Below are 22,275 nucleotides of genomic sequence, written 5' to 3'. Positions count from 1 at the left end.
TGTCCTTTTCTTATAATTTTCTGACAAACATATCAGTTTGAGATTTGGTGAAACATTTCTCATTGATGATCTTATGGGGACTTTGTGCTGGAAAGCTTTACATGCCCATTCACTCCCCCATGTCTCCCCTACAGAAGCCCACCCTGACAAACGACACGAAGGACACTGACTACATCCCCCATGACCTGCCCCAGCGGCAGTCTGTTCAACCCCTGGAGACCTGCAGCATCGCCCGCAGAGCCAAGCGCATGAGAGCTGAGGTGGGCCTCTTCCTGGGTCTCCATAAGTCACAGTTCTATCTCTAGGTCCCCATAAGTTACAATAAGTCCATCCGCTCATTTTTCATGCCTCTGACATGCGGTAATAATAAAAAGTGGTGTAATTGCCTACAGCTTTGTTGACATTTTGTTTTAATTATTGTGATATGTTTTACTGGTACAGCATACCCCCACTATTTGTTTTGCCGGGAAGCCGTATTTCCTTATTTCACCCTGACTATAACTCACAATAGTTCTCGGGTCCTCATAAGACAGAGCTCTTCCTGAGCCAATGGATGACTAACACCCTGTAAAACAAAAGCCCAGTGACCCAATGCAGACAAGCGGTGGTTTGCAACTTTGCATGTATTTCTGGACACCAAACCAAAGAGCTTTTGTGTGTATGCAATTGTGAGCTCATAAAAAGGATGTTGCTATCCCTGAATTTCCTGTCGTGGTCCACATGGCATGGACCCCTCTTCTCTTTCTCTCTGGCAGGAAGGCTGTATGAAGACGGTGACCGAGGAGGACTGTGAGAACCGGCCCAATCTGAGGAGGAGGATGGGCTCCTACGTAGCCAAGCCAGAGCCACAGGCTGGTAAGCGCTGTCCTCTGGCAAAGTTTAGTGCAATGTGAAAGAACTGAATATTTTTCATGAAGTAAAAAATGTTTTTCTTGGTTAACTTATGTCTTGGGAATTATTGCATTTTAAAGAAATCTTTTAAAAGTAAAATGATTTAGAAAATGTACCTTTTTTTTAATCATATTTTAAATGTATACTGAACAAAAATATAAATGCAACAATTTTAAAGATTTTACTGAGTTATAAGGAAATCATACAAATGAAATAAATTCATTAGGCCCTAATCTATGGATTTTACATGACTGGGAGTATGCAGGCCATGGATGAACTGGGACATTTTCAGTTTCCAGGAACTATGTACAGATCCTTGCGACATGGGGCTGTGCATTATCATGCTGAGACATGAGGTGATGGCGGCAGATGAATGGCATGATAATGGGCCTCAGGATCTTGTCACAGTATCTCTGTGCATTCAAATTGCCATTAATAAAATGCAATTGTTCGGTGTACATTGTCCATAACTTATGCCTGCCCATATCATAGCCCCATCGCCACCATGTGGCACTCTGTTCACAACATTGACATCAGCAAACCGCTAGCTCACACAACGCCATACATGTGGTCTGTGACTGTGAGGCCAGTTGGACGTACTGACAAATTCTCTAAAACGATGTTGGAGGCGGCTTATGGTAGAGAAATTAACATTCAGTTCTCTGGCAACAGCTGTGGTGGACACTCCTGCAGTCAGTTTGCCAATTGCAAGCTCCCTTAACTTGAGACCTCTGTGGCATTGTGTGACAACTGCACATTTTAGAGTGCCCAGCACAAGGTGTGCCTGGTGTAATGATCACGCTGTTTAATCAGCTTCTTGATATGCCACACCTGTCAGGTGTATGGATTATCTTGGCAAAGGAGAAATACTCACTAACAGGGATGTAAATACATTTCTGCACAAAATTTGAGCGAGATAAGCCTTTTGTGCATATGGAACATTTCTGGGATCATTTATTTCAGCACATGAAACATGGGACGAACACTTCATGTTACGTTTATATTTTTGTTCAGTGTATATTAGAACAGGGTTGTTTATATTAGTACATACTATATTCCTTGGCCTCCATTAACAATGTGATAAATGTATTTCAGTGAAAGTGTTACCTGTTCAGGTGAAACAGGAAGCCACCGAGCATGAGGAGCCAATAAACAGTGACAAAGAAAACGTGCTGACTAAGAAAAACGACCCCACAGTGAGTAAAGTACCTTTATATATGCTAATGTATTTTAGCTAATCAGGGCTAATTGTCTCTTCATTATTAGTATGATGATGGTAATGATTATAATAACCATAATGGGTAGCATTTATACAGGTCAGGTTTCTCTCAAAAGTAACTCATCCCATCCACCCACCTGGTTGACCTATGGCAGCCATTTTGCAATGTTTTAGCTGAAAAGTGGATAAGAAGTGTCGCTGTGTCTGTCTGTCTCAGGTGGACCAGTACATGTGTCTGGTGTGTGGCAGCGGGAGCGAAGAGGACCGCCTGCTGCTGTGTGACGGCTGTGACGACAGCTACCACACCTTCTGTCTGATCCCGCCCCTCCACGATGTCCCCAAAGGAGACTGGAGGTGTCCCAAGTGCCTTGCTCAGGTGACAGACAGCCTCTCTCTTCCAGACCCAATTACCATACTACTCTGTCAACACACTCCACACACCCCGTCCACTGGGGAAGCTGTTGAACACTGCAGTAGCAGTAGTCTGGAAATGGAAACTCAATATTGTTTTCACTGTAAAGGCAAACGCACAGCTAGACAAAAGCATGCTCAAATTGTGCTCTTCTGTATGTTATTTTCTGTAGCTACTCAATGGAATTCTTCTCCTGTTTAAAAAAAAAATAAAGGTGACATTTGCTGTATTAGTGCTTACTTCCCATTCTTGTCTTCCCCACAGGAGTGTTGCAAACCTCAGGTAGCCTTTGGTTTCGAGCAGGCTGGCAGGGACTACTCTCTACGCACTTTTGGGGACATGGCAGACTCCTTCAAGTCAGACTATTTCAACATGCCGGTTCATGTAAGTTTGGCAGTATATGTGGTGTTTAGTAGAGAGAGAACTGGAAAATATTTGTATTTAACAAGTTTGAAATGGAGCCTCCATTACAAAATATTTTCTCAGTGGCGTGCTTCTGAACTCCAGCCTAATATTGACTGTATTAGATGGAGCTCATCCATGCTCAGTCAGAAGTTGAGGTAACGGTGTGTCTTTCTCTCTCTCTGTCAGATGGTTCCAACAGAGCTAGTGGAGAAGGAGTTCTGGCGCTTGGTCAGCACAATCGAAGAGGACGTTACTGTGGAGTATGGGGCAGACATCGCCTCCAAGGAGTTTGGGAGCGGCTTCCCCATCAGAGGCGGACGATTCCAAGTCTCCCCTGAGGATGAGGTACAAAGGCTCTCTTACAGGTTAACATAGGCTAGGTATTGGGAGGATTATGACGTTTATTTTACCGCAACATCATGGCAACAGTACATCATCTCAGACCAAGAGAGCGGTTTGTCACCTAAAGATAATTCATTTCTTTAGAATCTACTTCTCACAATATTTTCTAGATCTAGAATTGAGACAATTATTAGCTAGCTAGTAGCTACATCACAACCTCCCAGAAATCTATGCCCCTCAGAGACCTTGGTAAAACTTGTTGCTAGTATTTATGGTGATATTGGAGTTCTAATGCAGATGAAACCCTTCCCAGTAAAGTAGCATCTCAGACCCAGTATCTTAGACTGTCACCCTGAGTTCAGTCTAGCCTGAACTTGTGCCCTTTCTCTGACGCTTAGGATTACCTGAGCAGTGGCTGGAACCTGAACAACATGCCCGTGATGGACTCCTCGGTGCTGACTCACATTACGGCCGACATCTGTGGGATGAAGTTACCCTGGCTCTACGTGGGCATGTGCTTCTCCTCCTTCTGCTGGCACATTGAGGACCACTGGAGCTACTCCATCAACTACTTGCACTGGTACAGACAGGTGTCCTCTTAAGGCCCCACAGGCCATCAGTATAGTATAATATGACCTTGTGGCTGGACCTGGGAAAACTTGGCCCTAGGTATAAAGCATTGTGTAGAGGTCTAAGCAAATATCTCTGCTTCTTTTATTCTGAGGAATCTTTTGAAACCCATATGCTTGTTTAGTATTGGAGTGAGTTTATTGGTTGACATAGTATTAAACACACAAGAATACACATCAAGCTTAAGTGATAACGTCAGTGTTTTTGAGAAAATGACATCTGTGTTCTCAGGGGAGAGCCCAAGACGTGGTACGGGGTTCCGGGATACGCTGCAGAGAAGCTGGAGTGGGTGATGAGGAAACTAGCCCCCGAGCTGTTTGAGTCCCAGCCTGACCTCCTGCACCAGCTGGTCACCATCATGAACCCCAACACACTCATGAACCATGGCGTCCCCGTAAGTACCACACCCACCAACAACACACATACAGTGATGAAGGCAGGTGGGCAAGTAAAAAAATATAACATTGTGTGTAGCTATGGTATTGGTCTAACCATGACTTCATACCTACTCTTCTCTAGATTTATCGCACCAATCAGTGCTCTGGCGAGTTTGTCATCACCTTCCCCAGAGCCTACCATAGTGGATTTAACCAGGGCTTCAACTTCGCTGAGGCTGTCAACTTTTGCACCATGGACTGGGTAAGATGCCATGAAGTCCCTCATAAATACCATACAGAAGCTAGTAATTGAATAACCAGAAGATACTGCTAATGAGCAGTGGACAAAAGCCTGTATACCCTGTAGCTCTTTGGATCAAGTTTGGTTATCACTGATGTAACCAGCACTATGTATGGATCTTGTTGATGGTGTTAAATCGGTAGTAGAGTATAGTTCTAACCCAAAGCCTCCCGCTGTTTCTCAGATGCCCATGGGCCGCATGTGTGTGGACCACTATCGGCAGCTGAATAGGTACTGTGTCTTCTCCCACGACGAGATGGTCTGCAAGATGGCGTCCAAGGCGGACACCACCATGGATGTGGCCCTGGCCTCGGCTGTGCAGAGGGACATGACCGTCATGCTCCAGGAGGAAGACAAGCTGAGGGACAAAGTCAGCCTGATGGTGAGAGGCCTCTCATACCGGCACGTACAGTGCATTTGGAAAGTATATATACACATACAGTACCAATCAAAAGTTTGGTCACACCAACTCATTCAAGGGCTTTTCTTTATTTTTACAATTTTCTACATTGTAGAATAATTTATGAAGACATCATAAAAAATATGAAATAACACATGGAATCATGTAGTAACCAAAAAACAACAAATCAAAGTATATTTGAGATTCTTCAAAGCAGCCACCCTTTGAAGAGGGGTGTGCAAGAGTGTGCAAAGCTGTCATCAAGGCAAAGGGTGGCTACTTTGAAGAATCTCAAATATCAAATATATTTTACACTTTTGGTTACTACATGATTCCATGTGTTATTTTATAGTTTTGATGTCTACACTATTATTCTACCATGTAAAAATAAATACCCTTGAATGAGTAGGTGTGAGAACTTTTGACTGTGTGTGTGATATATAAACTCAGCAAAAAAAGAAACGTCCTCTTACTGTCAACTGCGTTTATTTTCAACAAAATTAACATGTATAAATATTTGTTTGAACATAAGATTCAACAACTGAGACATAAACTGAACAAGTTCCACAGAAATGTAATAATGTGTCCCAGAACAAAGGGGGGGGGGGGGGTCAAAATCGAAAGTAAGTCAGTATCTGGTGTGGCCACCAGCTGCATTAAGTACTGCAGTGCATCTCCTCCTCATGGACTGCACCAGATTTGCCAGTTCTTGCTGTGAGATGTTATCCCACTCTTCCACCAAGGCACCTGCAAATTCCCGGACATTTTGTGAGGGAATGGCCCTAGCCCTCAGCCTCTGATCCAACAGGTCCCAGACGTGCTCAGTGGGATTGAGATCCGGGCTCTTCGCTCTTGGCCATGGCAGAACACTGACATTCCTGTCTTTCAGGAAATCACGCACAGAACGAGCAGTATGGCTGGAGGAGGATGTCTTCCCTGTAACGCACAGGGTTGAGATTGCCTGCAATGACAACAAGCTCAATCCGTTGATACTGTGACACACCGCCCCAGACCATGACGGACCCTCCACCTCCAAATCGATCCCACTCGAGAGTTCAGGTCTAGGTGTAACGCTCATTCCTTCGACGATAAATGCGAATCCGACCATCACCCCTGGTGAGACAAAACTTTTTGCTAGTCCTGTCTGGTCCAGCAACGATGGGTTTGTGCCCATAGGCGACGGTTGTCGCCGGTGATGTCTGGTGAGGACCTGCCTTACAACAGGCCTACAAGCCCTCAGTCCAGCCTCTCTCAGCCTAAGTCTGAGCACTGATGGCGGGATTGTGCGTTCTGGTGAATATCTGAAGTAATTTGGTTTTTACGAATTATCTTTGAAAGACAGGGTCCTGAAAAGGGGACAATTCTTTTTTTGCTGAGTTTATATATAAATAAGTTATTCTAAAATTGATTAAATACACATTTTCCTCATAAATCTACACAATACCCCATAATGACAAAGCGAAAAGTATTTATTTTTTATTTTAGCACATTCTATAAAAAATGTACAGAAATACTTTATTCAGACCCTTTGCTAATGGACTTGAAATTGAGCTTGGGTGTATCCTGTTTACATTGATCATCCTTGTTGTTTTTAAAACTTAAGTCCACCTGTGGTAAACTTAATTGATTGGACATGATTTGGAAAGGCACACACCTGTCTTTATAAGGTCCTACAGTTGACAGTGCACGTCAGAGCAAAAACCAAGCCATGAGGTCGAAGGAATTGTCCGTAGAGCTCCAAGACAGGATTGTGTCGAGGCACAGATCTGTGGAAGGGTACCAAAAAAGAGTTCCTCTTCTGGAAGGTTCTCCCTTCTCTTCAGCACTTCACGAATCAGGCCTTTATGGTAGAGTGGCCAGACAGAAGCCACTCCTCAGTAAAAGGCACATGACAGCCCGCTTGGAGTTTGCCAAAAGGCACCTAAAGATTATCAGACCACGAGAAACAAGATTCTCTGGTCTGATGAAACTAAGATTGAACTCTGCGCTGAATGCCAAGCATCACGCCTGGAGAAAATCAGACACCTCCCAACAGTGAGGCATGGTGGTGGCAGCATTATGCAGTGGGGGTGTTTTTCAGCAGCATGGACTGGGAGACTAGTCAGGATCGAGGGAAAGGTGAACGGCGCAAAGTACATTGAGATCCTTGATGCAATCCTGCTCAGGACCTCAGACTGGGGTCAAGGTTCACCTTCCAAAAGGACAACGACCCTAACCGCAAAGCCAAGACAATGCAGGGGGTGGCTTCGGGACAAGTCTCTGAATGTCCTTGAGTGACTCAGCCAGAGCCTGGACTTGAACCTGATCGAACATCTTCTGGAGAGACCTGAAAATAGCTGTGCAGCGACGCTCCCCATCCAAACTGACAGAGCTTGAGAGGATCTGCAGAGAAGAATGGGAGAAACTCCCCAAATACACGTGTGCCAAGCTTGTAGCGTCATACCGTAAGACTTGAGGCTGTAATCGCTGCCAAAGGTGCTTCAACAAAGTACCTAGTAAAGGGTCTGAATACTTATGTAAATGTAATATTTCCCTTTTTTTTTTTTTTTTTACATTTGCAAAAATGTCTAATCCTGTTTCTGCTTTTTCATTATGGGGTGTTCTGTGTAGATTTCAACAATTTTAGAATAAGGCTGTAACGTAGCAAAATGTGGGGAAAGTCAAGGGGTCTGAGTCAAGGGGTCTGAATGCACTGTATATACTGTATTCTAGTCCTATCCAATTGAACTATTGCTCTACATATATTATTCTATCCTACATATTCTTCAGATATACTATATATTCTATCCATCTACTGTCCATAATGTCTATACATCCCATTTATTTATACACTTCCTAATATTTCTTAATTCCATTCTTTAACTTTTTTAGAGTTGTGTATTAGATTACTGCACCGTTTCGCTACACTTGCAATATCATCTGCTAAATATGTGTATGCGACCAATACAATTTGATTTGAAATGGCCACAGTTTACTTTCCTCCACATGTGTCTATGTGCCCGGTTCATCCCTGTCTCTCCTCCTAGTATGGCTCTAGGTGTGGGTGTCTGTGTGTGATCTCTTTGACACTACTAATCTGTGTGTGTGTGTGTTGATGACCGTATCTGTGTGTTCCCAGGGCGTGCAGCGTTCCCAGCAGGCGGAGTACGACCTGCTGCCAGACGAGGAGCGCCAGTGTTCCAAGTGCAGGACCACCTGCTACCTGTCTGCCCTCACCTGTCCCTGCAGCCCCGGCCAGCTGGTGTGTCTGCACCATGCCCACGACCTCTGCTCCTGCACCTCCAGCAAACTCACACTCAAGTAAGTCAATCCACAGCCAAGTTAGTTCTAAATGCCCACATAATGTTAATATACTACATGTCCCCCTCATTACGTACATCCCATGTTTTACAGTAACGTGCAGTCAACAGAAGCTCAAATGCTAATTTACAGATCCCATGCACAAATGTATTTTTTTTTTAAATTATGTTCTCGACTAAAATGCCCCTTTTTAAGAACGTGTCAACTTAAAGTAAGGGTCAAAGTTGGAGTGCGCAGCATTGAAACGTCTAAAGGCCTAGACCTTCTGATAAAGACGAAACACTAAAAGGATATGGGTCACCTGGCTAGAAAATCACCAATTGTGACAGCTGTTACTCAGCCAGGATTAGTCCTCAGAAACATACTAGACCTGTGTCTTGGTCTACAGCTACAGGTTTACCATGGCTGAGCTCTACCCCATGATGGAAGCCGTCACTCTGCGTGCTGAGTCCTACACATACTGGGTCTCCCATGTCAGTGACATCCTGGAGGCCAAACAAGACAAGAAAAGTGGTAAGTAGTAACCCTAAGTAGGATACCTCTTTGGGTTCAGGCATCTATGTAATTCAAATTGTTCCTTACGTAATAAAACGCAAAATGTTTTGGTTGCTCATTTGCATAACCCAAAGAAGACAAGATGTTCTTAAATGTCTCATGGAATGTTTTGTACTCCTCATCACCCAGATATGTGGTCTTTGTCTAAGGATGCACACAGAATACCAGAATAGTTTAAAATAGATTATTCTCTACTCTTTGCTAATTGTACAGCTTACGTGATCATTGGACCGTGATTCTTTGAATGCATTGATGACTTTGTTTAAAGCCATGTTGGTTTATTTATGTGTGTTCAGGCTTGGAAGAGCTGCGCTCCCTGGTGGTGGAGGCAGAGGTGAAGCGGTTCCCTCAGAGTGACCTCCTGCGGCATCTCCGCACAGTCACCCTGGATGCTGAGAAGTGTGCTGTGGTGGCCCAGCAGCTACTCATTGGGAAGAGGCAGACCAGGTAGGCTGTGTGCGTATAAACACACATGATTTGTATTATCATGCTTTTTTAATAAAAACATTTTACCCCCTTTTTCTCCCCAATTTCGATCTTGTCTCATCGCTGCAACTCCCCAACGGGCTCGGGAGGCGAAGGTCGAGTCATGCGTCCTCCGAAACATGACCCGCCAAACCGCGCTTAACACCCGCCCGTTATCCCGGAAGCCAGCCAGACCAATGTGTCGGAGGAAACCCGTTGAACTGACGACTGAGGTCAGCCTGCAGGCGCCCGGTTCGTCACAAGGAGTTGCTAGAGCGCCATGAGCCATGTAAAGCCCACCCAGCCAAACCCTTCCCTAACTCGGACGACCCTGGGCCAATTGTGCTATTGTGAAACAGCCCGAGATCGAACCTGGGTCTATAGTGATGCCTCTAGCACTGCAATGCAGTGCATCAAACCACTGCACCACTCGGGAGGCCCATTTAAAATGCTTTCTAATGTTAAAATTAGGGATGAACTGAAATTACAACATCCTCCACGACAGAGAACAGTTGATTGTCAAGGGCAACGAATACCATTATCTTGGCGTTAATGGTTTTCGCCTTTGAGTTGTCTCGCTGAAATGTTGTTACTCTTTCAAAGGACTGCTCGACTTGAACTTGTTGGAAGTGTGAGCTTAGTTTTTTTTCTTCTTTTGTTCTAAGTAGTCGCCGAACGTTTGGGGATAATGCACTTTACAATTAGTAATTAGGCTTGTGGTATTGAAAGATATCACTTTCTCCTGTTCTCTGGAAATAATAGCAGCACAAACGTTGCATATGGCCTTTTTTATCTTCCTTTGAAACTTCTTCAAAATAGATCCACATAGCAGACATTGTGGGCTAGGTTAGGAATGCTGTGTTGCACATGTAGTGCAGTATTTTTCGTGGCGTCATTGTCATCTACCTACGTTATATAGGTATGCACATCAGCTTGGACATTGGTTTTTTCACATCAGTGTTAAACTAGACATCGGGCCCATGCCGATGTTGGCATTTTTCGCTAATATCGTCCGATATGCTTACCGATATATTGTGCATTCCTAGTTAACATCCTTTACCACACCTGATTCTTGTATTCTTAGCCACATAGTTAACCAAATGGTAGCTAATTCTGAAAGCAATAATGTAAGTAAGTAGCTTTGGACAAGCCTTGGCCTGACAAGCCAAAACAGCTTATAGTGTCGGAGCCAAAGGCAGCTTGATGTATAAGTACACCCCCTGGACAGGATGCAAATCTATCGCAGATCAAATGTGCTTTAGTGAAAATGTATTTCAGCTTGTGTGCCCTGAATGTTAGCCATGTCTCTGATCTAGTGTGTTGTTGTCAGGTATCGTTCAGGTGGAAGGAAGTCCCAGAGCCAGAACCTGCTGACAGTGGAGGAGCTCAGGTCGTTTGTCAGGCAGCTGCACAACCTACCCTGCAGCATCCGCCAGGCCCCCTTACTCAAGGTAGGCGTCAGGAAGGTTTTACTTGATATACGGTTGTCTTAATTACCTTACATGTTGACCACACCAAAAATAAATGTACACATACATGTTATTCAATCATTGCACCCACACTGCTCGCGCGCGTCAACGAGCGTCTGCGTAGCCAGGCGCTGAAATAGAACTTGGTTCTATTTGTGACGTTTGACGCGCTGCAAGTCCCGCCTCTCCCATCTTCTCATTGGTTTTTAGGAGCATATACCCACGTGGGTGATTGAAAGATAAACTGAGGTCCACACTCCAGTCCAGTTGGTGGTGGGAATGCACCTTAAAGTTGGATGCCAACCATCATATAAAGTCCAAAAAAGAAGCCTGAAGGAGGAGAAGTTACAAGAAAATAACTCTGTTTACCCTTTTATCTGTGGATTAATTGTTGGAGTAGAGGACCTTGTGCATTTCAGATAAAATAACAACCCAATGTTTATATCCTAAGACAAATGAGCTACTAACAGCAAGCTAGCTAGCTAAATTACCATAAATGTTTAATGCTTTTCGACCTGTCCCCAAATGAATGTAGTTGGTTCAGAGTTTTGATATTTCAACCTGCGTGTCCTGATCGTGTCTGGTGTGGGTGGACAAAATCAACATGCGAATGATGGCGCACGCACGTGCGAGAGGTGTGGTCAGCATGTTAGTTGAATGCACTGGTTGTAAGTCACTCTGGATAAGAGTGTCTGCTAAATGACATTAAAGTAAATGCATGGTGATTGGGGCCGGAGGACCTACTACCACCACAGTAACAAGTCAAGTACTTTGTTTCTCACTTCACTAACACACCTGACTCAGCTCAGCAGTCTTGATGAGTTGATTGATTACTTGATGTGGCACTAGGCTGGAACAAAAGCCTACCAACAAGCCACCGTAGTCTTTTAGGACCAGGAGAACACTGAAAAACAACAACTTTAATTGATTAGTGCTTTAACCTGCTTGTATTTCTCCCAGGACCTGCTGACCCGTGTGGATGACTTCCAGCAGAGCAGTGAGCAGCTCCTCTCTGACGAGGCCCCCAGCCCAGCGGCGCTGCAGGGCCTGCTGGACCTGAGCTTGGGCCTGGATGTGGAACTTCCCCAGCTGGCCCTGCTCAGGGAGAGGCTGGAGCAGGCCCGCTGGCTAGACGGGGTTAAGGGGGCCAGTGTCCGGCCCCACAGCCTATGTCTGGATACCATGCGGAGGCTGATAGACCAGGGGGTGGGCCTGGCCCCACACGGCTCAGTGGAGAGGGCTATGGCCCACCTGCAGGAGCTGCTCACCATGTCGGAGCACTGGGAGGAGCGGGCGCTCCGCCTCATGGAGGCTAGGTGAGAGGCAGATTGACGAGGAGGGGCGAGTGGCTTAGACAGTACTGTAATTGAATATGCAATGATTTATATATACACTAGATGACTGATAGGGGGCGCTGTGTTTAAGCCACCATCTTGGCACTCATCACCATTGTAGAAAATATTTTGGAAGCTATAGAAAAAACTTTATTAATGTCTACATTATTCTATTACAGACACCTTAATGCATACTTTTTTACATTATATTATGTGAGCTTAACATAAATGTCTGAAAATATATAAACATTTTCCTTAAAGTATCATTTTTAGATATTACTGATGTTACTGTCCCCACTACAACAAAAAATACTTAAATGCATGTAATTTTGTCCTTAACATTTAATTGAAATACTGTAGAATTCCATTCAGCCACTCAATGGCAAAGACATAGCATCAGCAATCCAGGGTTTATATACACTGAGTGTACCAAACATTAGGAACACTATTAATATTGAGTTGCACACCCTTTTGCCCTCAACATCATCAATTCGTTGGGGCATGGATTCCACAAGATGTCGAAAGCGTTCCATTGGAATGCTGGTCCATGTTGACGCCAATGCTTCCTACAGTTGTCAAGTTGGCTGGATGTCCTTTGGTCCCCCACCCATTCTTGATACACATGGGAAACTGTTGAGTGTGAAAAACCCAGCAAATTTGAATTTGAAGTTCATGAGACACACACTGGTGCGCCTGACACCTACTACCATACTCTGTTCAAAGGGATTTAAATATTTTGTCTTGCCCATTCACCCTCTGAATGGTACACATACACAATCCATGTCCATCTTTTAAACTGTCTCCTCCCCTTCATCTACACTGAAGTGGATTTAACAAATGACATCAATAAGGGATCATAGCTTTTACCTGGTCAGTCTGTCATGAAAGAGGTGTTTGTAATGGTTCTATTCTACATGAAACAATGTACATGGAAAACTCTTGGTTCAGTTGTCACCTTTCTTTCTTGCCCCGAGACATGGCTGTAGACACCTAGCTGTAGTAGGAGTCAACCTGAGACAGGGCTGTAGACTTCTTTCCTGACTTGAGTAATAAATCATTTTTCAAGCGCAACTGAACCGAAAAACCAACTTCTCTGGTTGAAGACAGCCAATGTGGCATCGATATGAGTCAAACATTTATTCCCGTGTCTCAATTTACCACAAAGTGTAAGTAGGATAATTTTGGTCATAAAGTCGGCATCGTCCAAAACTGAGATTTGCGATATGTAAGGAATCTAGTATGTAACAGATTTCCTTGGGTTGGACAGCACCGTAATGGCGCCGGAGGGAATGGTGGCAGTTTTCTGGTCTCCTGGCCAATTGTACAATTATTATTATTTTTTATTTTTTATTTTTTTTTGCTGATCATAGGATGCCCCTTTCCAACAAGTCAGTTTGTCAAATTTCTTCCCTGCTAGAGCTGCCCCGGTCAACTAAGTGCAGTTATTGTGAAGTGTAAATGTCTAGGAGCAACAATGGCTCAGCTGCGAAGTGGTAGGCCACACAAGCTCACAGAATGGGACCGGTGAGTGCTGTAGTGCGTAAAAATCGTCTGCAACACTCACTACTTAGTTCCAAACTGCCTTTGGCAGCAACGTCAGCACGATAACTGTTCGGGAGATTCATGAAATGGGTTTCCATGGTCGAGCAGCAGCACACAAGCCTAAGATCACCATGCGCAATGCCAAGCGTTGGCTGGAGTGGCGTAAAGCTCGCCGCCATTGGACTCTGGAGCAGTGGAAGCGCTTTCTCTGGAGTAATGAATCACGCATCTAGCAGTCCGACGGATGAATCTGGGTTTGGTAGATGCCAGGAGAACGCTACTAGTTACTTTTTTTTGTTTTTTTGCAGCAGTGTATTTACCACCACAAACTGATGCTGGCACTGAGATCGCACTCAAAGAGCTGTCTAGGGCCATAAGCAAACAAGAATGCTCTCCTAGTGGCCGGTCACTTAAAAAATGTTTTTTTACCATGTCACATGTGCAACTAAGGCGACACAACTTTAGATCACCTTTTACTACACGCGCATACAAAACTCTCCCTCGCCATACATTTTGCGAATCTGACCACAACTCTATACTCCTGATTGCTGTTTACAACCAAAAACTCAAACAGGAAGTACCAGTGACGCGCTCAATACAGAAGTGGTCCGATGAAGCAGATGCTAAACTACCGGACTCTTTCACTAGCACAGACTGGAATATGTTCTGCGATTCATCCGACGGCATTGAGGAGTTTACCACATCAGTCACTGGCTTTATTAATAAGTGCATCGATGACATTGTCCCCACGTATGTACATCTCCCAAACAGAAGCCATGGATTACAGGCAACATCCACACTGCGCTAGAGCTGTCGCTTTCAAGGAGCGGAACACTAATCAGGACGCTTATAAGAAATCCTGCTACGACCTCAGATGAACCATCAAACGGGTGACGTGTCAACATAGGACCAAGATCGAATCCTACTACACTGGCTCTGATGCTTGTCGGATGTAGCAGGGCTTGCAAACTATCACAGATTACAAAGGGGAAACCCAGCTGCAAGCTGTCCAGTTGATGCGAACCTACCAGAAGAGCTAAATACCTTCTATGCGCGCTTCGAGGGTAGAAACATTGAACTATGCATGAGAGCACCAGCTGTTCTGGATGACTGTGTGATCATGCTCTTCGTAGCTAACATTCACAAGGCCGAAGTGCTAGACAGATTACCAGTACACATACTCCGAGCATGCACTGACACCTTTAGTTGGTTCTCCTCATTTTGATTTCTAGAAAAACAATCCTTAATCTGATTTCCCTGATTTTTGTTTTACTTCACTTATTTGGGTTTCTTCCTGTATTTAATTTGTGTGGGTTTCCTTTTATTTGCGTCTTGGGCAAATTTAGTGGGTACACATGGTGGGTGTCTTTTTTAGGTTCCAGTTGTTGTTGCTAGTCAACTTTCAGTGAGTCATGTTTTTCATTTTGGTTGTTGGTCAGTGAACCTTTGTTAGTTCCCCCTTCTGTTTGAGTGACATTTTTGGTTTTCTTGCTGGGGAACGTAACGGTATCATGTGTTTTTTATGACCTTTCTAAACAAAATATTAATGGATATTTTTGATTTGTGTATATTAAATGGATTTATTAGACTGGTGACTATTGGTACTCGTCGAGGCGCAACTATTCTAATGTTAAATATGCATACAGTCATTTTGATTGTTGTGCACTTTTTTTAAGGATGAAATGCGAAAGTTTCATCTTATGATATTTTTCTCAAAGTACTGATAGTGTAAAAAGACATTTAGGAAAAGTCAGGGACAGGTGGGTTCAAGGTTTTTATTGAAATTACAAATTGAAAACGGTGCGATTGATAGTCTTGGCGGTTCTAGTGTTAAGTGTGGTTTGAACTACTGTGGCTGCCATCTTAGCTATGCCATCTTGTCTGCATATTTGTCACTGCTGTAACCGTTACTGTTCCTACTGATGTTAATAGTCTTTTACTGGTCACTGGTGTTAAACAGCTGTGTAAAGTTATATTGTGTGAAGTAAATTGTTACTAATCAAAAAATATATATATATTATCATTAGCCTTTTCTGTCTTTCATTATATACTGTATGCAAATTAAATAATCCAATTACATTCTGGAAAGCCTGAATTGTCATGTAAATTATAGGTAACAACAGTGACAAAGGCAGTACAAGCATTTTTTTTAAATGTTTTGTTGTAAAAATGCATTAAGCTGTAACTTATGTTGATTTATAATGTTAAAGGATGACTAATACATTTTGGTTAAACAGATTGACCATTTTCATAGAATGACCCAGAAGTGGAATTTTGATAATATTACCGCTGCATCAACACTCGGCACGCTAAATGGCTTATGGCACAGTAGGCAATAAATTACTTGCCGATAATGTTGCATAAAACATTTTGAAAGGTCTATCATTAATCCCCGAACACACAGGCCCTTGATGCTGTCAATTGGCCAATTTTAAAGTGTATAGGCTTGACCAATTTGGCCATCTTTTTTAACAATGTGATAATACACTCCAAAGTGATAACATGATGTAAATTAATGAAATAATCAAAATAAAAATGTAATTATTTATTAGCCTAGTGGTTATAACTATTTAGGCATATCATGTAAAATCTTTGTCAAAAGCACAAGAGATACTGTTGCATGTAGGTCTGTATTATTTATGAGTTGATCATATAGAAATATCAGAACATTCTTTCAGCTCCAAAGCAATTGCATGTCTGTTGCGCAGGAACCACTGACTCGCTTCCTTTTTCTATAATCAAGACACCTGCTGGTAGCTCTTAACTGGTTAGGACAGCTCTCCTAAATATCTGTCGAGTAGGTGGGACTCCTTATTTGTAGAGGCTTCGTGCATAGTTTTTATATTTTACCCGTAAGAGTAGAAGTAAAGTGTCTCTTCTCAGTACTTATGACCAATTTTCTACTCTGACAAGCTTTGTGGATATAGGACCTGGTTAAACTGTTTCAAGTTGTATAGAAGGGTGAGTGACTAACTGTTTTGGCAGAGTGAATGTACAAACGCTTCCCACGTTCGAACACACACGAGACACCCACTGCAAATTATGCTCCAAAGACTGAAATCTTGTTCTCAGTGCTCCTAATGAGACTGTTTGTAACCGAGGCTAAATCAGTCATTTTTGCCCCCCTTCAGTAGTAAAGCAATATAAATGTTTTCATTAGGAAATGGCTACGAGATACACAAAACAAGTTAAATAAAATTGATTGAGACTCGTAAAACTAAATAAGGCACACTGAAATAGTACATAAATAGCACTGACACCTTCCTTGCGAAAGCTGCTTAGAAGTTCAGTCAGCAGAGAGTGAAAAGTGCAAGGTTTGCATTTTGGAGTTGAAAGCTGCTTCCTGGTGTATTAACTGGATCAGTGGGTTGGGACAGTGCTCTGCTCTGCTGGCTTACGCCACAGTTTACACAGGTGCTAGTAGCAGAGCATGGGCCCATAGCCATTAGGGTAAACTGTGGCCTAAAGTGAGACATCTTGGACCATAAGGTCATTATTTAACAACTGAACTTCAGTCAACATTTTGAATAGAGTAACATGGTATACCGAGCACTAATTCCACTGTTTTATAAGCAACATTGCTTCAAAGAGTTGTCTTGGTTTAGTTAGATTTCAACTCGTCTGAAAAGAGAACTCCTTAGTGCTAATGTGATAAGTGACTACTGTAGAGCCATATGAACTGTGAAATGAGTGACTCATTTGTACCACCTGGTTTGGGGAAGATATAAAAAGGTCTTGACAGAACTTGACACTGAAGATAAAAGCAGTACTGTGCATATTTTTTTGTTTTTAAACCTAGCTTCTATTATCTCCAGGCCACGTCACCGTGTGGAAACTCTTGTGGAAGCTCTGCAGGAGGTGGCTAGTATCCCTGCCTATCTTCCCAACTGTCTGCTGCTGAAGGACACGGTGGACCAGGCTAAAGACTGGCTTCAGGAGGCAGAGACCCTACAGGTATGAGCCTCTTAGGTTATGTCCCAAAGTGCAATACATGGGGAATAAGGTGCCATGTCTTTGACAATAGCCCTGGGCAAAAGCAATGCACCACATTCTAGTTTATGATCCCATGTAATTGGAAACATTTCTGAATGAATATAGTTTTATTCTATATTGGTATCTTTTTAAATAACAATACAACTGCTTCTGGTTAGCCAGACCGAAAAGAAAAAAGCGAGAGAGAAGGAAAGAAAGCCAGATTTCTTATAAGAGTATCTATATGCTTGTCTTTCTGTGTTTGTTTGTTTGTAGCTGGGAGGCCGTATCCCTGTGCTGGATACCCTGACTGACCTGGTGTCCCGGGCCAAGGCCATCCCAGTCTGGCTGGACCCCCTGGCTCGACTTGATTCCCTGGTGTTTGACGTGCAGGCCTGGAAGGAGAGCGCTGCCAAAACCTTTCTAATGAAGAACTCTGCTTACTCCCTGCTGGAGGTAAACCATCTACAACAATCTAATGCCAATACACATAATCAGACACCTTAGGAGTTGTCAAAAGTAGTACACTATAAAGTAAATGGTGTGCCATCTGGGTGTTCGTCTTAGAATCACTCATAAGATCCTGAGGTCTTTTGGGATTTGGCTCAGTGTCTTTTGTGTGTTTAGGTGCTGTGCCCCCGGTGTGAGGTTGGGACGGAGCCTCAGAAGTCAAAGTATAAAAGGGCAAAGGATGCGGCCCAGTGCAGCGAGAGAAACAGCGCCAGGCTGGACTGCCTGAGTGATGTGGAGAGGGCCCTCTCAGAGAGCAAGGACTCCGCCTCTGCTGTACGTGCTGCTCTCTCTCTCTGTCTACGTACATGTTTTTTTTTAAACCAAAAGCAGACCATTGAACTCATTAAGTTCCACTATATTTTAAAGACACCCACTACACCCAGCTATTGCAATCAGTGAACCCCTCTAAATTGATATGAGGACCCATGATATGAAGGTGCATGATTAAATGTATGTATGGTTTGATACAGTATTCCATATACTGTAGCTGTTTGGTTACATGTATGTTGATGTAGTGAGTATTGCGTGTTGTCACGCCAACCTGTGCTGGTTCCCCTCTCTGTAGATGGCCACTCTGGCCGAGGTACGTCAGAAGGAGATGGAGAGTCTGCTGGCCCTTAGGGCCTCCAACGAGTCCAAGCTCCTCCTGGCCGGTGACTGCGGGGCATTGAGGGTGTGCGTGTGCCACAAGGCTCCGTCAGGTGCCATGCTGCAGTGCGAGCTCTGCCGTGACGCCTTCCACCGCAGCTGTGTCTTAGGCTCTAACCAGGACCCCTTGCCCAACCAGGCCTGGGTGTGCCCCCAGTGCCAACTCTCGGAGAAACCCCCTCTTGACCGGGTGCTGCCCCTGCTGGCCTTCCTGCAGCGCATCCGGGTGCGGCTGCCTGAGGGTGACGCCCTACGCTTCCTCATCGAGAGGACGGTCCGCTGGCAGCACCGCGTGCAGCAGGCCTCCGCCGAAGGGGAGCTGGGGCAGGGGGTGGCTGTGACAACATCACATCAGCGCTGGGCCTCGTCTATTCCAACCTGGGCGCCGTCTCTGACTCAGGAAACAAACAGCATGTCGTTCTACACGGAGCACCAGTGCATTCCTCTGCAGGGTCAGTGTCGGGCTAGGAACAACATCTAATACCCCAACCTCTCAGAACAAGTCACATTTCTAACATATTTATCAAATTAATGACACGTTAAAAAATATAGATATATTCCTGAAAGGGCTGTGTTGAGCCGTATTGTTGGTGTTTGTTTCAGGACTGAGCTCTGAGCTGGAGGAGCTGATGGTAGAGGGCTTCCTGCTACAGGTGACTCTGCCTGAGACCCAGCAGCTGTACAGGTCCCTCATTAAACTGGACCCCCGCCATCACCACCACACAGACAGCCCCTTTCCACAGCACAGCACAGAGCAGGATCAACACCAGCACAACTCTCAGGGAGGGAGCCCCCCTCACAACCAGGTAACATACTAGTCTACTACTTTAAGGCAGAGCTCAGGTAGCAGGCTAACCACTTGATATAATGGTTATATTGATGAAGTTTCTGAAAATGTGTCCTTCAGTTTGACATTAATTTTTTCCCTTTTATTTGGGTAATAAATAATACGACAAGATGTGCATTGGATCCCAGAGGATGGCACTTAAAAGCATGAATGAAAACACTTATTTTCAAAGTGGTTCTCGATGGTAAAACAAACATCTAATGATTAAAAGATGACAAAGTTACAAAACAAACATTATTCAAACCAAAACATCACATTCATATGTATGACTTTAGAGATCCTAATAGATGTGGTAAAGGAGTCAATGGAATGCAGACATTCAACAAATCTGATCTAACAAAGTGGATATTCATCAAATCCGTCATGATTTATGTATTGTTACAGGTCCACAATGTGCTTACTTAAGTTAGATTTGGCTGGTTTCGCTGCATAACATGTAGAAGTTGTTCCTTTTCAGGTTTAGAAGACTGACTGCTAAATGCTAACTCCCGCTCGTATCACTTGGTTAGCATACAGAAATCGTTAATGGTAGTCATTTTTAACTGTAATGCAGATGATTGGTAACGATGACATGAACGTGTTGGGGTTGACATCCATACAAGCATTATACTCAGATTTTTACGTCAACATCGTGTGAAATACACATATAAAGAATAGCCGAAATGTAGATTTATTTTGCTGGGGTGCAATGGAGGTGTCATAATACCCATAAAACCTAGCGGTCAAACAGACAAATGGTTCCAAAAGTTTTTCGCATAGGGTATTTTAGAAACACTTAAAATAAGGTCTGTTTCGTGTAGGCTTAGCCTGGCGTGACATTTTGATAACCATGTAAATCTCTCTCGGACAAGGTGACTTATCAAAACTATGCACGGTTATCAAAATATCACACCAGGTTAAGCCTACACGAAACACCTTATTTTTTTATTTTTTATTTTTTTTATTTTTTTTTAAATTTTATCCCCTTTTCTCCCCAATTTTCGTGGTATCCAATCGCTAGTAATTACTATCTTGTCTCATCGCTACAACTCCCGTACGGGCTCGGGAGAGACGAAGGTCGAAAGCCATGCATCCTCCGAAGCACAACCCAACCAAGCCGCACTGCTTCTTTAACACAGCGCGCCTCCAACCCGGAAGCCAGCCGCACCAATGTGTCGGAGGAAACACCGTGCACCTGGCCCCCTTGGTTAGCGCGCACTGCGCCCGGCCCGCCACAGGAGTCGCTGGAGCGCGATGAGACAAGGATATCCCTACCGGCCAAACCCACCCTAACCCGGACGACGCTAGCCCAATTGTGCGTCGCCCCACGGACCTCCCGGTCGCGGCCGGCTGCGACAGAGCCTGGGCGCGAACCCAGAGACTCTGGTGGCGCAGTTAGCACTGCGATGCAGTGCCCTAGACCACTGCGCCACCCGGGAGGCGAAACACCTTATTTTAAGTGTTACCAAAATCCCCTATGGGAAAAATGAATGGTGGAAAAACGATTAGAACCGTTTCTTTGTTGGACCATTAGGTTTTATGGGTATTATGACTCGTACTGTGGTACTCTGAGGAGACACGGGATCATTCCCCCATGGCCCTTTCCCCCACAAGATTCCATGGCAATTCCATTGTTTTGGTCGAGTTCAATATTAAATTACTAGAGGGGATATGTCAAAGTTTCATAACTGGGTGGAAATGGCAGCCATCTTGGTCAGCGAGAAATCCAAAACCAGTGTAATTGGAATGAAGGGCAGTAGAGGCATTTCCTGCTTTGACTTATGCAGGAAAATAAAAGGCATGCGATGGATCAGAAATTGTGTAATGGAATTATAGTAAACAGGTTTTATATAAACATTTCTGTATAAATGGCCTGTAAAATATATGTAAACAGAACATAAATGTCTCGGATTTTGTTTTCTTTGAAAGCTGAGTGCTATTATATGATACAATATCAGTACTTGTTGCATTTACAACATGTCTAAATCCTATCAACTGATTTCAGCCAGTGTATGGCTGTGGATTGACTACATTGTTTGAATGGAATGTTGGCATATTGGCGGTTAATTTGAAAACATTTATGGAATTATTCCTCTAAAACTGGCCGGCTAGCTAGTTGACACGCATATAGTGCCGATAAATTACTACAGCACTGGCAAATCATGGTTGACCAACTCTCTGACCAACATGGCTGATCTTTGGACCATCATAAGAAGGTTTATGTCCATTCTAGTGTTCTAATTATGTATGACCTTCATGTGTGGTTACTGTTACCAGAATGGAGTAGCCTGTCCCAAGAAGGAGGCTGTGAACGGAAAGAGGACCAAGCGGCACATGGAGGAGGTGGGCTCCGAGCGCAAGGACAAAGCCAAGAAGCCCCGCAAGAAGAAGCCCAAGTTGAACAAGGAGAGGAGCCAGGAGGCCAAGGGGACCTCTTCACCCACCGCCACCCACTCTGACCTCTCCCTGTCGGACTCGGATGAAGACTTCACCCTGTGCGCTGCACCGTGGTGCCGAGAGCCAGAGGGGAAACAGGTTAGCATTACACCCCCCTCCACTGCGTAATGTTGTGGGTCATTTCAATGTGCTTTCCCTCCCCTCGTATCAAATTGTTTTAGAGATCAACTAACAGACTTATTGTAGTATATTCAAAATAGTATGTAGTATGATTTGT

At 44.0% G+C, this 22,275-nt stretch overlaps 1 protein-coding gene across 1 annotated transcript in view; it reads left to right on the top strand.

The window, feature by feature from the left end:
• Positions 1-22,275, top strand: part of LOC120062251 (lysine-specific demethylase 5B-B-like) — a 32,482-nt gene that overhangs the window by 9,265 nt on the left and 942 nt on the right. Inside the window, exons 5-25 of the mRNA XM_039012080.1 lie at positions 135-260; positions 756-855; positions 1,987-2,087; positions 2,328-2,486; positions 2,787-2,906; positions 3,114-3,272; positions 3,668-3,849; positions 4,131-4,293; positions 4,419-4,538; positions 4,762-4,959; positions 8,096-8,277; positions 8,666-8,790; positions 9,129-9,279; positions 10,628-10,748; positions 11,727-12,082; positions 17,458-17,596; positions 17,891-18,070; positions 18,242-18,400; positions 18,693-19,227; positions 19,379-19,581; positions 21,879-22,136. Of these exons, the coding sequence (XP_038868008.1) occupies positions 135-260; positions 756-855; positions 1,987-2,087; positions 2,328-2,486; positions 2,787-2,906; positions 3,114-3,272; positions 3,668-3,849; positions 4,131-4,293; positions 4,419-4,538; positions 4,762-4,959; positions 8,096-8,277; positions 8,666-8,790; positions 9,129-9,279; positions 10,628-10,748; positions 11,727-12,082; positions 17,458-17,596; positions 17,891-18,070; positions 18,242-18,400; positions 18,693-19,227; positions 19,379-19,581; positions 21,879-22,136 (3,837 nt within the window). The remainder of the gene's footprint in view (positions 1-134; positions 261-755; positions 856-1,986; positions 2,088-2,327; positions 2,487-2,786; positions 2,907-3,113; positions 3,273-3,667; positions 3,850-4,130; positions 4,294-4,418; positions 4,539-4,761; positions 4,960-8,095; positions 8,278-8,665; positions 8,791-9,128; positions 9,280-10,627; positions 10,749-11,726; positions 12,083-17,457; positions 17,597-17,890; positions 18,071-18,241; positions 18,401-18,692; positions 19,228-19,378; positions 19,582-21,878; positions 22,137-22,275) is intronic.

This window comes from Salvelinus namaycush, chromosome 2, assembly GCF_016432855.1.
Source record: "Salvelinus namaycush isolate Seneca chromosome 2, SaNama_1.0, whole genome shotgun sequence".
NCBI lineage: Eukaryota > Metazoa > Chordata > Actinopteri > Salmoniformes > Salmonidae > Salvelinus > Salvelinus namaycush.
Note: the sequence above shows the minus strand (reverse complement) of the source record. Positions and strands in the feature narration are given on the sequence as shown.